Raw genomic sequence first — 14633 nt, forward strand, 5'->3', positions numbered from 1 at the left:
AGGTGTGTGCGTGTGTGTGCGTCGCGTGCCACGCGTGCTGCTGCTGGGCTATGTTATCAATTTCATTAGATCGGAAAGAATAAAGTGCTGCACCATCATTCCTCAACCTCCTCCACCTCTCATCAGCGTTCAGAGAGAGAGAGGATGCTCTGTTTCTTGCGGTGGCCCAGACTGAGATTGTTTTCTTCCCCATTAGTTAGTTAGTTAGTTGCTGCGAGAGTGAGGTCTAGCCAACACCAACTCAGGATTCCTGGATCGCTGCCCTCCACAATTTCCTATCCAACAATCAGGTTCTTTGAGCTCTTCAGTGTTGTCAGCCAAGCTGTCGCGCCGCAGCACGTCTACATAGGTGCGGTACGCTTCATTCCCCTCCTGGCTTTGCGCTGGATTGGCTCCCATAAATGAATTGCATTTTGTTTTATAGCGCTTTTCCAAGTGCTTACAGTGCTTTACAATGGTTCATACATTGGGAGGTGAAGCGGCGAACAGTCGACGCCAGCGTCCTCACTTCCTACATTCACACACCAATGGTGGCGAGCTAACACCGACCAACTCATTGGAGGCAATGTAGGGTTCAGCGTCTTGCCCAAGGACACTTCGACATGTGGACAGGAGGAGCCGGGATATAGGATAGGGTCAATTTACTTGCCTCAAGTTCTGGGTGCCTGACGCAGTGCCCTGCCAGCCTCATCCTTCTCTCTCTGACTTTGTCCGTGACCCGTGGTATAGGTCCCCATAGAGGTCCACATTTCTGATGCGTGCCACCTTCCCCATAACGATTCCCACAACTTGTGTGCCAGTCGATACCGAGTGTAGCGATTCGATGCCAGTGTGTGATTTTAACAAATGTTGGACAGTGGCTCTCAAAGTGGGGTCCAGGCCAGTGTTGTTTTTGGCAGCAAATTTTGATTTTAGTTTTAGCCATAGTCTCTTGAATAGTTTTCACTTAGTCACATTTTAGTCACCCGGAATGTTTTAGTGTTAGTCTAGTTTTCGTCGACTAAATATCATAGGATTTTTGTCTACTAAATCTACAGTTGATTTACCGTAGTCGACTAAAATATATTTGGGCGGCCTTGATGCCATTGTAATGCCTGTTTTTACACTTGCTGAAAATAGCCGACATACAAGCTCACAATGCGTCGCATGTTGTGAGCTTGTAGATCTTATATTTTCAGCATGCAACCAAGTGTAAAATGACTTATACTGGATCTCTTTTCCACTTGTCCCTTCCTAACATTTTAGTCTAGTTTTTATTTGTTGACGAAATTGTCAGTATATTTAGTCTTGGTTTTAGTCGTCATAGCTTAGTTTTCATTTCGTTTCCATTTAGTTTTCATACGTGAAAAAAGGTAGTCGACGAACATTTTCGTCTTAGTTTTAGTCGACGAAATCAACACTGGTCCAGGCAGGGTCCCTCACAGTTCTCTGAGGAGGTTCCTTATGGACCCTCACAGCTCTGTAACTCTCAGAGTCACATATAGCTATGGACCGGGTCCATTACAGCAGCGGTTCCCAAACTTTCATGTTAAGGACCCCCAAATTATGCCCCGCGTACCCCCCATTTGAAAAGATATGCCAGGGAAGCCCCATAAAAGAGAAGATTTTTACGGATTTTCATTTCAAGGACCCCCCCCCCCCCCCCCCCCCCCCCGGTTTGACCTGAATTAGGAACCCCTATTTAATGGCATTTCTATAATCTGGGACCCCCAATTTATATTGTAAAATCAATCTTAATTTAACTGAGTGTACCAATGGAACCGTTCCATTTGTACACTCAGTTACACACCCATAATGGTCCGTTTGGTTCCTAATTATCATTTAGCTGGGGACCCCCTGTAACTCCCTCAGGTACCCCTGGGGGTCCCCACTTTGGGAACCACTGTATTTACGGGGCCATTTGCTTCCATTTGTACACTTACATTTATGGTGGTTTGAGAACCACCAATCTAGGGATAAATCATTTCCCGGGCCCTGGTAGGGGGCGGGACTGCGACGCTCTATAAAACAGTCGTGCAACATCAAACTGAAGCATTCAACACATTACCTGTAAATGACATGTCGTCATGTGATACATTACGTGGTATTGGAATGGGCTTACAGTTGGCCGCACACCGATACCAGGCAGGCCAGCGTTTTATAGGCAGTATTTGGCAGCTCACCTTGCCTACTGGTACTTGTGGGAAGCCTGAGGGTTACACTGCCTATTATCCAGAGAGAACCATCAGCATCACACACACACACACACACACACACACACACACACACACACACACAGCTGTTATACCCCGTCCCCCCTCTGTTGTCTATGGCAGGGGTTCCAAACTTACCGATAAGCATATACACCGATAAGCATATACTTACAACCTTACATTTAGATGCCATTGGAACGTCATAACGCGCTACCATTTTCCACAACTTTTATTTGTTGTGTCTAGATACATCTACCGTATCTTAGAATAGATGTAGATCTATTTGACAGTGCAGAAACATAATTGCCTTCCTTGATGTATATTAACGAGCGTCAACAAGCAACTGCTGGTCACAGACGTGCAGCCTCTGCAGTGCTCCAACTAAAAGGGACTGGAGTCTGTTTCATTTCTATCCAAAGGCCCTTGAATAGAGGGTATGTGCGTGACATCATCATCATCATACTGTACCTGGAAGTTATGCGGGAATACCTACTGAGTGTCAAAAAAACTACTTTCTGGCCTTGACAGCCCATACATCCAAACAGAAAAGTCCTCTTTGATCGTATTAAATTACTTTAAACGACATTAAATTCACTTTGCAACTCGATTTGACACTCGGAATGCCATTAACTATATGCATGCGCATAGCCTCTATATGATGGAATATGATTAAGTATTACTCCGATTATGGTAAGCTCACATATCACGCAAACCATAATTTAATAGCAACAACAAAAAACTACTTGCGGACCCCCTGGCTGTGCGTCGTGGACCCCACTTTGGGAACCGTGGGCCTATGGGGAGCAGTTTATTTTGTCGACTAAAACTGAGACGTAAAATGTTCGTCGACTACCTTTTTTTCACCGACTTGTGAGCTTGTAGATCTGCTATTTTCAGCAAATAAAAAAAAGTCATTACGACGGCATCAAGGCCCGTCTAAATACATTTTAGTCGACTAAATCAACTGTAGATTTAGTCGACTAAAATCTTATATTTAGTCGACTAAAACTAGACTAAACACTAAAACATTCCAGGTGACTAAAACTAGAATGAAAACTATTCCAGAGACTATACCACTAAAGCTAAAATCAAAATCTGCTGCCAAAAACAACAGTGATGGGGAGTATCCTGCTACCACACAACAACTTCAGATGCAGCTACCCCGTTTCCCCCTGACCGTGCAGTCCTCCTGACCGCTCGATGTGCACCAGTCCATCTCTGCCTTCTAATTGATTTATCCCCTGGCTAATTGTAATCACACTGAAGCTCCCACAGGCTCGTAGTAGAAGCAGCAGGCCGGCCCGGCGCGCACTATACACGGTGGCCAGAGAGTGCACGTGTCGTGTGCACTCCTGCCTGTGTGTCTACATGTGCACATGTTTCTGTCTCTCTCTCTCTCTCTCTCTCTCTCCTTTATTTTTTTTAACCGCACTCTTATATACTTCATTGACCGGGGTTCACCAGGGCTCTGTTCTTGGCCTGCTCCATTTTTCTTGTTACACCGTGGGTTTTCAACCCGGTGGTCCGCAGACTGGTGGTCCGCGGAGGTATTGCAGGTGGTCCCGGAATATTTTTAAATCAACATTGGCTATCATCTTCAGTTTAAAAGTGCCTTATTTATAAAACACAACACAAGCGTTTCATGCAACCAACCAAATGTAGCCTAGTTATTAACAGCTTGAGCAAAAGCCAGGTGTAGGCCCATTTGACAGTGCAGCGCAGAAACAAAATTGCTTTTGATGCGTAACGAGCATCACAGCTGAATACAGACACACACTCGACACACACCTGCCCTCTTGAGAGTTTGGAGTCATTTCTCAACGATTAAAGATTATTGTGATTTATGGTATCGCATGCTCAATTCTTTTCACTTAATATCTTTGATTTGCAGGACGCGGGACAGTAGTACTATTTCGGGGACTGTCGCCCCCCAGGTTGACCTGGATACAGCTACGGACCCCCGTTTAATGGCATTTCTATCTCTGGGACTCCATGTATATTGGAAAATCAATGTTAATTTAACTCTGAGAGTGTACAAATGGAACCAAATGGACCCTTATGGGTCTGCAACTCAAGAGAGTATGTAAGGGTCCATTTGCTTCCTAACTATATCATTTAGCTGGGGACCCCCTGGAACTCCCTCAAGGACCCCTGGGAACCACTGATCTAATGTGTGGCACTGTGAGCTTGTAGATCCATTTGTAGTAGGTTGTCTGTTTGCCTGTGTTGTCATGCTGCCCAGAACAGAACAGGCCACACTAGGGTTCAAATGGTTAACCCATGGGCGGAACCCCTTTTGGTGTTAGCATTATGTTATGCTTTAGCTATTGAAAAATAGCAGATCTACAAGCTCATAGCGCTGGCGCTCTATGAGCTTGTAGGTCTGCTATTTTTGAAAAATCGAAGAACGACTGACATAGAAACATAGCTTTTTCAGAAAACTATCAGGATGTAGAAGACATTTTTAGAATCTGATCCCAGGTCAGAATGGGTTAAAGTGCGTGTGCTATTTCAGTGGTTCCCCCAAATGTTTTAGCTCGAGAAACAAAGGAGAACATTGACCTCTCACCGCGATAAAGAAAAAACGAGTGAAAATAGCAGATGCAATGTAAGCTCGGCAAACTTTTCATCACTTTTTAAACCTTTTTTATTTATGAAATTCCTTATAAAAATGTGATGTAAATCTCTAAAACAGATTTTTTTAGAATTTTGTTTTGTTGAAATCTTTGGAAATGTTAAATGTAAAAAATTATAATGAAATGAAAAAAAGAGGATAAACACACATAAAACACACATAAAAATGGCTCCGCAACCCAGACATGGGTACAGAGTCTACTGACCCACAGTTTGGGAGCCACTGCGCTATACATTCAATACAGAGGATGCCGCTCGGCGGGTTTATCTCATCCTGAGTCAGAGCACAGGTGAGGGGAAACATTCTCTCTGACAGGTCCTACCGGCCACGCGTTGTCCGACTACAGAACTAACCCTATTACTAACCCTAACCTCAGTCTTAAACCGGCCACGTATAAGTCAGGTAAGTAAAGTACTAGTAAACATAAAGCGAAGTTGTTGCAGTTTCACAATGTTTTCTTTTCGCTTCGGCGGCAATAATTGGACTTCTGCGTTTCACAGGCAGTAAACCCCAGTAGAGCCTACTGGCTCTATTGCATGGTCATGATGAGTAACCTACTGGTGATTCTGGGTTGATAACGTTCGAAGCGGCTGCAACAAGCTGTATTAGGGATGTATTTATTAGGGATTTCACTTCTACTGATTTGTACTAGTTGCCTAGTTTACTAGTTGACTAGTTATTTAACTAGGCCTACCTAAAATATATTTATTTTAATAATAGTTTGTACATTGGTGACTATAACTATAATCTAGATGATCTTGAGGCCTACAAAAACTTATTTTTTTGTTTCTCTTATCAACTAGTCAACTAGTACCAACAAGGTGTTGACTAAAGCAAAAAGCCACGAGAGGTCTCAGGTTACCGGGTATTTTACAATGGCTGGGGGTGTAGAGTACCCTCCAGTCTCCCTGCTTGTAGACAGTAGACACATGTGTACTCTTGACAGGTTCCACCACTCACCGGCAGAATGCTAACATCTATAGGTATGTGTGAAAGGCAGACTGCAGTGCATGTGTATAGAACTGGCATTTCAACATTTTAGGGTCGGGGACACTTGGCCTTTGGTGTTCTCATTGTTTGTGAAGGCACAGAGGCCAAATACCAGGGCACGAAGGCCATCAAATAAAACAATGTTTTTAACTTAGAGGTTTAGGGCGATTACATTTTAAAATGGTATACTGTTATTGTATGCACAGTATATACAATAACTATCATTAACATAACCTGTTTATTTCATAAAATAATGTGTTTGCAATTAGATTTTAGTTTTAGTCATAGTCTTTTGAATAGTTTTCCTTTTAGTTTTAGTCACAAATTAGTCACCAGGAATGTCTTGGTGTTAATCTAGTTTTAGTCGACTAAATACCATAGATTTTAGTCGACTAAATCTACGGCTGATTTAGTCGACTAAAATGTATTTTGGCGGGCCTTGATGCCGTCGTAATGACTGATTTTACACTTGCTTTTACTCTTTAGATCGGCTATTTTCAGCATGCAACCAAGTGTAAAATGGCTTATACTGGATCTCTTGTCCACTAGTCTCTTCCTAAGATTAGTCTAGTTTTTATTTGTTGACGAAATTGTCAATATATTTAGTCTCAGTTTTAGTCATCATAGCATATTTTTCATTTAGTTTCCATTTCGTTTTTGTCAGTGGAAAATGGTAGTCGACGAACATTTTTCGTCTTAGTTTTTAGTGAGTCCATGTCCGGTGGGGCAGTGCATTCCACTGTGGCCATGGGGCATCTATTTTTTTCCGAGGGGCACACTGTCAAACAGAGTAGTAGCGACAAGGACGGTGGCCGCTGTGGCCGCCGTGAAATTCCTGCCCTGGTGTATAGATGCATGTGTATGCATGTGATGCTTGTTGCTTTAATCCATCTTCTGATGGCTTTAGAGTACACACAATAAAACACAGGACTGTTTGTACATTGTCCAGGGGCCTCTGGTGGTCAGGTGGTAGTTGGTACCCCTGAGCTGGATCTCTGAGATTACCAGTGGTCAGCAGGCATTGGTTTTTCTCTCGGCCATAAGAGAGAGAGAAAGAGACGTGCAAACGCCCCTTTCGGCTCCGGAGCGTATGTGCTTAAGGGAGGGCAGAGAATTCCCGAGATTCCTTGCGAAGCCCAGCGGAAGCATGAGTGTGCGTCACAGAGTGCATGTTCGGGTCTGATAAGTCCCGGAAAAGATGCGCTGTGATTGGCCAGTAATCACTTGAGTGGCAGCGTGACGTAGTGTCCCGTCCACTCTTCCGGCGTACCAGTGTAAATTCTTCCGCCCTCCCGTCAACACACATGGCTCTAACCAACTGCAGCCAATGAGGCATTATGCATAACACTACACTAGACTAGAGCCTGACCAATGGGTTTGGCCTATATATATATCGGCCATTATTTGACAAAAATGTGGATGCCAGAGAGTTAACTAAAGTTCAGTTTGAGATTTTAGATTTACTTATTTGATTGTGATTGTGATTGTATAATTAAAGTTAAATCTTCAGTTGACGTTTTAACAGTTTATTAAAATGTTTTCCATCTGTTGCATAAATTGTTAGATATGTTCTCATATAGGAACTTTAATAAATAAAAATATATTGGGGCTTTAAGTAACTAGTCGACTATTCAAGTAGTCGACTAGTAAATCCACTAGTCGACCTTGTTGGTACTAGTTGATAAGAATGTACAAATAGTTATTTCCAAAAACAGGGACACACGGACCCACCAGATTCCTCCCCTGGGCTCCGGCCATGCCATGCGGTGCTGGTCTGGCCGTGCATCGTGCCGAGGCCTCTCAGTGTGAGGCCATGCGGTGCTGGCCGTGCATCGTGCCGAGGCCTCTCAGTGTGAGGCCATGCGGTGCTGGCCTGGCCTGGACGTGCATCGTGCCGAGGCCTCTCAGTGTGAGCCGAGGAGGACCTTCTTGGATCCTATCTTGGCAGAAAAGGCAGCGTTGCCCCTCCCCCTCGTGCCTGCAGATTAATACATTACACACCCTGGCTCCCTTTTGATTAGATGGTCCTTGTGGTCCAGAAATCGTGAGCTCCCCTCCCTCCTTTCATGGCGTCCACACAAACAAACACACACAAAGTGTGTGTGTGTGTGTGTGTGTTTGTGTGGGGGGGGGGGGATTGTTATCCTCTCTGATTTGTGAAAATGGGAGTGGTGACACACACACACACACACACACACACACACACACACACTTCCACAGGCTACACCCTGTAGTTAAGGAGAAGCAGAGGCCCCGCTCCGCCTGCCCCACCACACTCTGCCATGTGCTACACTGACTGTACACACAGTACAAAACCCAGAGAGATATAGTAACACTCCTGCTTTTACTCTACAGTGGTGTGGGACTCTATATAGATGTAGATACACAGCATTCCACTTTAGAGGACAGGCCTCGTTTCATGGTGTTCACTAGAGTTGTCAGTATGGATGTCCCGATACACTTTTTTACACGTTACCGATCCGATCCCGATACCACAATTTCTATGTAAGCCGATACCGATACCCATCCAGTGTTGTGTTCATAGCAGACTCCTCACTGTGTGCACTTGCAGTTTGGGCAACTCGAAAGCAAACTCCACTTGCCCCAACATTTTATTTACCTGCCATAGTGTCAACCCCTTACCCCTGTGTCGGATCGGTGGTTAGACTGGCATACTCGTCGATATCGATATGACCCGATATGACAAATAAGGTATATAATAGTGATACTTTTCCGATACAGTATCGGGACATCTCTAGTTGTCAGTATCCAAAAAGCTGCCGATAACTGCCCAACATGCTGGTCTAGGTATGGTAGTCCATGCCACATGATGATCTTTCATTTACGGTCATATTTTGAATGCTTCAGTTGACGTTGCATGACTCTGTTATACTCTTACTGTACTATTGACATTATAATTTGACTAATTCATAGCTGCACTTTAACAATGGTATGTTTGAGGGGCGCTATCCCCTCCTATAAACGGCGTAAATAGAGTTTAATGTTCGTGTTGTCTGACTCTGAACACAAACATTAAATGCCATTGACAATGAATGGAGAATTTAGGTCATATGTGGGGTGCAGTACTTAGTTTAGACAGTTTTTGGTTTAGACTAGTCATTGGTTAGACCAGTCATTAGTCTTACAACTACAACCTATCTCAAACCCTCACCCTAAACCTAATGTCTAACCATGTCTAACCAATGACTAGTCTAAACTAAGTATGCACCCCCATATGTGTCGGAGATAATGGCCATATATATGTCTGTGGGTACCCTTGGCCAATAAGGGACCACCGTTCTTGATGATGATGTATGATGATGTACGATGATTAGAGCGCCCCTCACTTCACACGGGTGTGATTTTTATTTTGTTTATTCCTAGATCGGTGGATCTCAAACCTTTTTAGGACCACCATACTGTAACTCTTGAGAGTGTACAGACTGGCCCGCGTAAAGGTCCATTTGGTTCCATGTGTACACTCTCAGGCCCCTTTTCCGCCGGCTGTGGACCGGTTCAGTTCTTTTTGGTTCTTAGTCCATGAGCCAGAGCTCCAAAATGTGAACGTTAATTATAAATTGAGTGTGCAAAACCGTACCTGTTAAATTGTTATCACCATGAAACTTCAACCAGTTGATTACTTACACAAAGACAATGATTTATTGTTTTACAAATCAGACATTTTTAAATATGAGATTGTGTGCGTTTTAAAAGCTATAATAAGCCTATAGATGGATGCCATTAATTTATTTCCCCACGGTTTATCCAATATTAATTTATAATATATTTCAATGACCCAAATCCACCATAAACTGTGGTTCCGCCAGGTGTCTATTACACACGTTATGGGAACGGTACTCTGTATCAACCCATAGTTACGCAAGTTATGGGTATATCCAATAATCTATTGTTCACAGATAATTGTTTTGTAATATTGAACTCTTCTCCTCTTGCGTTCCCACAGGTGATAGTGGACACCCCCACCAGCCCAGTCACCAGTGGCCTACCATTGTTTTTTGTGATCACAGTAACCGCCATCAAGCAGGTAAGGCGATCCCCCTCATAAGGTTGAGCAACCAACCAGTTGTATTATTGCAAAACACTCGTTGTGTTATCATCGGGTTCTGTTTCTCCTCCCGTTTCATCGTCTTCCAAAACTTCCTTTAAGTGATGACGAGAGGGAACACACTGTCTGGGAACGTGACCAAACAAACGGCGACCCATGCACACACACACACTCACACAGAGAGAGCCTATCATATTGAGACAAAATGATGAAAGAGGGTGGGGGTTGTGGGTGGGGGTCTTATTATCTCAGTATGCATCCCGGGGCTTTAGATGTATTGTTTTACCAATTGGGTTTATTTATTTATTTGTTTTCTTTTCTTTTCTGGTGCTCGTGGGGGGGGGGGGGGGGCTTTTGAAATGCACAATACAATAGCTGGGTTGGACTTCCTTCCAAAAAAGTATATGTGGGACACACACACCACACACACACACACACACACACACACACACACACTGCTACTGTATAGCTGCAGTGCTCTAGCTGCTGCAGCTTGGGGCTTTGAAGTGGGACACCACACACACGGAGGCCAGGGCGCTCTGCCTCCCTCTGCTCAGTCAGGTCAACTAACTGCACCACCATGCCCAGAATGCTCTCCTCTCCTCTCCTCTCCTCTCCTCTCCTCTCCTCTCCTCTCCTCTCCTCTCCTCTCCTCTCCTCTCCTCTCCTCTCCATCCATGCACCTGGCATTGTCACTCCACATCCCCCCCCACTTCCCCCTGTCCTTCCACCCGTCACTACCACCTGCACCCCCCCCCCTCTCTCTCTCTCTGGCATCTCTCTCTCTCTCTCTCTCCCCTCTCTCTCTCTCTCTCTCTCTCTCTCTCTCTCTCTCTCTCTCCTCTCTCTCTCTCTCTCTCTCTCTCTCTCTCATCTCTCTCTCCTCTCTCTCTCTCTCTCTCTCTCTCCATCTCTCACCTCATGTCTTCATCATTCCAAACCCCATCCCCATCTTGCATGACTCATAAGCTCCCCTACACCACACAGAGATTAAAATAGGGTGCATTTTGCATCCCGGAATGCAGTTTATAGTTAAACAATGACCTCTGCATTCACAGGATGCACTACTGTACTACTGTACTGTTTTTTTTTATACACGTAAAAAAACAATTGCGATATTTTGCTAGCTTTAGTTATAATAATCACTTCTTCTGTTTTCTACATGAATATAACCACATTATAACCATATAAAATGAAATGGGAGTTAAATGCTGCAATTTGTAAAAATCCTAACGTCCTTGAAGTGGGACTCATAAAATGTCCCTGGGACTCATCTAAAAGACTGCAACTCATTGAAAACCTATTTCCATCACTGGGCCACAGTTGCTTGTGCTTTCTGGTACCACTTTAGGAAGCGTTTGGGGTTTATGTCAAGACCGCCCACTCCCACCATAACTAGGTTTCTGTCTGGCGGTGTGCTGTGCTGTTCCAATACACTGCCTGGAACCCATCATCTCCTTTTCTTCCTTGCAGCTGGTGGATGTGTCTGCCACGCTGCCTCAGTGCACATGGTAATAGAATCCTGGAGTGCGCGGGTCCCCCATTGTGTGACCCTCGCGTTCACGTGTTGCTCGTGTTGCACTGAATCGGCGGGTCTGTCCTCCCCCGGCGACGCGGTGGTATATGTGCCAGACGGTGCACCACCACCGCCGCTGCCGTGCAAATAATGCACTTTATATTCCCGTGCTGTCCCTGAACGTGGACATGCAGCTGCGTAATTCTGAAGGTGTCGTGTGTACACACAGTCACACACACGGATTGCATTGTCTGTTGTCTGACGATGACTCGCGTTCGGTGTGCTGCGTGCGTACCACAGGATATCCTCGACTCTGCACTATGTTGGCCTGTATTAAGGCCTACGACAGTATGTGTCTTTGTTTGTACGCTGGTACAGCCGTATCGTATGTCCCTGGCTGCACCAGCGTCACAGAGCGTGTAGTGCCACTTGGCCACTGTGATTCTGACTCTCTCCAGCCCCCTTCTCCATATCCGCATGGATTAACGTTCTCCGTCGTCACGTCATTTTCATATAAACCAGCATGTCTGATATGATGGCATGTTGTGCAGCGAAAATGGCCGATCAACAAGCTCGTAGATAGGCTATTTCTGGTCATTTCCGTTTTTTTTATATTACAGCATTTTGATATTTCATAAAAAGCAACGGTTAAAGCCTCAGTCTGTGATTTCTTCACCTGGTTGCAGTATGTAGAAGCGCAGGAACAATATGACTAAAAACATCCTAATTTTACATATTGTGTTAATCGTCTGGGAAACAGCGCTAGTGTGTGAGGTGTTGGCTCCTTTCAACAAATCCTATAATAGGACTTGGCCCATCCAGTGGTGACATTTCATTCTGCTTGTATCCCGGTGGTCTCCCAGGGGTACGAGGACTGGCTGCGGCACAAGGCAGACAACGAGGTGAATAAGTACCTGGTGACAGAGGTGCTGGAGGGCGGCCGGACGCAAGAGAAGGAGAGCGAGAAGATCAAGGTACAGTGTGGCCTCTCGCTTCAGCCAAATGGACTGGACTGAAAAGTCAGGTCAGAGAACGGAACGGAGGGCTAGATGTCTCCGATGTGTGGACCGATCATGACGGATTGGTTTACTGCATCGTGTGTGTGTGTGTGTGTGTGTGTGTGTGTGTGTGTGTGTGTGTGTGTGTGTGTGTGTGTGTGTGTGTGTGTGTGTGTGTGTGTGTGTGTGTGTGTGTGTGTGTGTGTGTGTGTGTGTGTGTGTGTGTGTGTGTGTGACTGTGGAAAGGACGATCTCTTATCAATGGAATGACGGTCTTCTAATCTCCCGTACTTGAAGTTGTATTTTGCACTTTAATTCCTGATTCTGGTTTTGATCTCCTCTATGGATTCTGGGTGCATTCGGGAAATTCTCACTGTGAGCGCACTGGTGTGCCCCTCTTGTTGTTCGTTTATTCAGTGCATTCGGTGTGGTGTTGTTCGAAAATCTAGCACGATGCTCCCCGGGTGACTAAAACTATGACGTAAACTCGTAAAGTGTTCGTCAACTACCATTTTTCACTGACAAACTAAATGGAAACTAAATGAACTAAGCTATGATGACTAAAACTAAGACTAAATACAACAAATAAAAATTAAACTAAAAGGTTAGGAAGGAACTAGTGGACAAGAGATTCAGTATAAGAGATTTTACACTTGGTTGTATGCTGAAAATAGCCGATCTACAAGCTCAAGCTGTGAGCTTGTAGATCGGCTATTTTCAGCAAGTGTATAATCAGTCATTACGACGGCATCAAGGCAATCAACTGTAGATATAGTCGACTAAAATCTTATGACATTTAGTCGACTAAAACTAGACTAACACTAGAACATTCCAGGTGACTAAAATGTGACTGAAACTAAAATCAAAATTTGCTACCAAAAACAACCCTGACACGCACTGACCGACCCTACTCAGTATTTTGGTCGTCCTGTGTGCGACGTGTGTCACTGCGCTGTCACCAGCACTTCCCCAGCGGCGAAATTGGTGCTTTTTGAGCTTTATTATTATTTCAATTTCAATGTTATGAATTGCCTTTCAATGTTACAGGAAGGTGTGTTGTTTTAACCGGTCGTTCGGAAACAGGCCACACTTCAATGTGCTCTGATGACGTCACCGCATTTTTCCCCTTGTGTGTGGGGGTGTGTGTTGGGGAGGGTTACTGTTGGTCAAGTGCTGAAACCACCAGTGTTGTTATTAGCAGCAAATTAGTCATGGTCTCTTGAAACGTTTTCATTTCGTTTTTGTCACATTTTTGTCACCTAAAGTCAAGAATGTTTAGTTTGTCTAGTTTTAGTCTACTAAATGTCATAAGTCGATTTTAGTCGATTTTACACAAGCGGTGTGAGCTTGTAGATCAGCTATTTTCAGCATGCAACCAAGTGTTAAATGACTTATACTGGATCTCTTGTCCATTAGTCCCTTCCTAACATTTTAGTCTAGTTTCTATCTGTTGTCAATACATTTAGTCTTACTGTAGTTTTAGTCATAATGGCTCAGTTTTCATTTAGTTTCCATTTAGTTTTCGTCTGTGGTAAAAGGTTGGACGAACTGGCTGAAACATGACGTATGCTGTACCAAAACCAATCTCTGGCTTACTCTTTGCGTGACTCTGCATGGCCAAATTTCACCATCGATGCGTTGTTGTCTCCATACACTTGAAAACCCAGTGGTGGAGTACAATTTTGAGGTATTTGTACTTTACTTGAGTATATCCAATTTACAATACTTTTACTTCTATACTCCACTACGTCTCGGAAGGAAATATTGTACTTTTTACTCCACTACATTTATTTCAGAGTGTAGTTACTAGTTACTATTATTACGGGGCGGCGGTGGCTCAGGCCAGATGGCCGGATGGTAACCGCAAGGTTGCCAGTTCAAACCCTGTGGGCTCCCCATCAGAGTCAGTGTCGAAGTGTCCTTGAGCAAGACATGTGAACTGCCAGGATTTAGAAGACATTGATACTTTTACTTGAGTAGAAAAATGTGAGTACTTTCCTCCCACCACTGTGTAAAAGGATGTTCATTGAAGGGGTGGTCTTTCCTCTGCCATGGCAGGTTGGAGATGTGTTGGAGGTGAAGGAGGACGAGACCTTTCCCTGTGACCTCATCCTGCTGCAGTCCTGCAGGGACGATGACACCTGCTTCGTTACCACCGCCAGCCTGGACGGAGAGTCCAACCACAAGGTAGCCTCATGCGCACGCACGCACGCACGCACGCACGCACGCACGCACG

General features: G+C 44.5%; 1 protein-coding gene across 3 annotated transcripts in view; it reads left to right on the plus strand.

Annotated features, from left to right (window-relative positions):
- The window catches only part of atp11c (ATPase phospholipid transporting 11C (ATP11C blood group)), a 99362-nt gene that overhangs the window by 36544 nt on the left and 48185 nt on the right, over positions 1–14633 (plus strand). For all 3 annotated transcript variants that reach the window (XM_083785424.1, XM_083785426.1, XM_083785425.1), the window contains exons 4-6: positions 9782–9862; positions 12263–12373; positions 14456–14584. In XM_083785424.1, coding sequence (XP_083641550.1) covers positions 9782–9862; positions 12263–12373; positions 14456–14584 — 321 coding nt within the window. The remainder of the gene's footprint in view (positions 1–9781; positions 9863–12262; positions 12374–14455; positions 14585–14633) is intronic.

The sequence above is a fragment of the Protomyctophum parallelum genome, assembly GCF_964188405.1.
Source record: "Protomyctophum parallelum genome assembly, chromosome: 16".
Taxonomy (NCBI): Eukaryota; Metazoa; Chordata; class Actinopteri; order Myctophiformes; family Myctophidae; genus Protomyctophum; species Protomyctophum parallelum.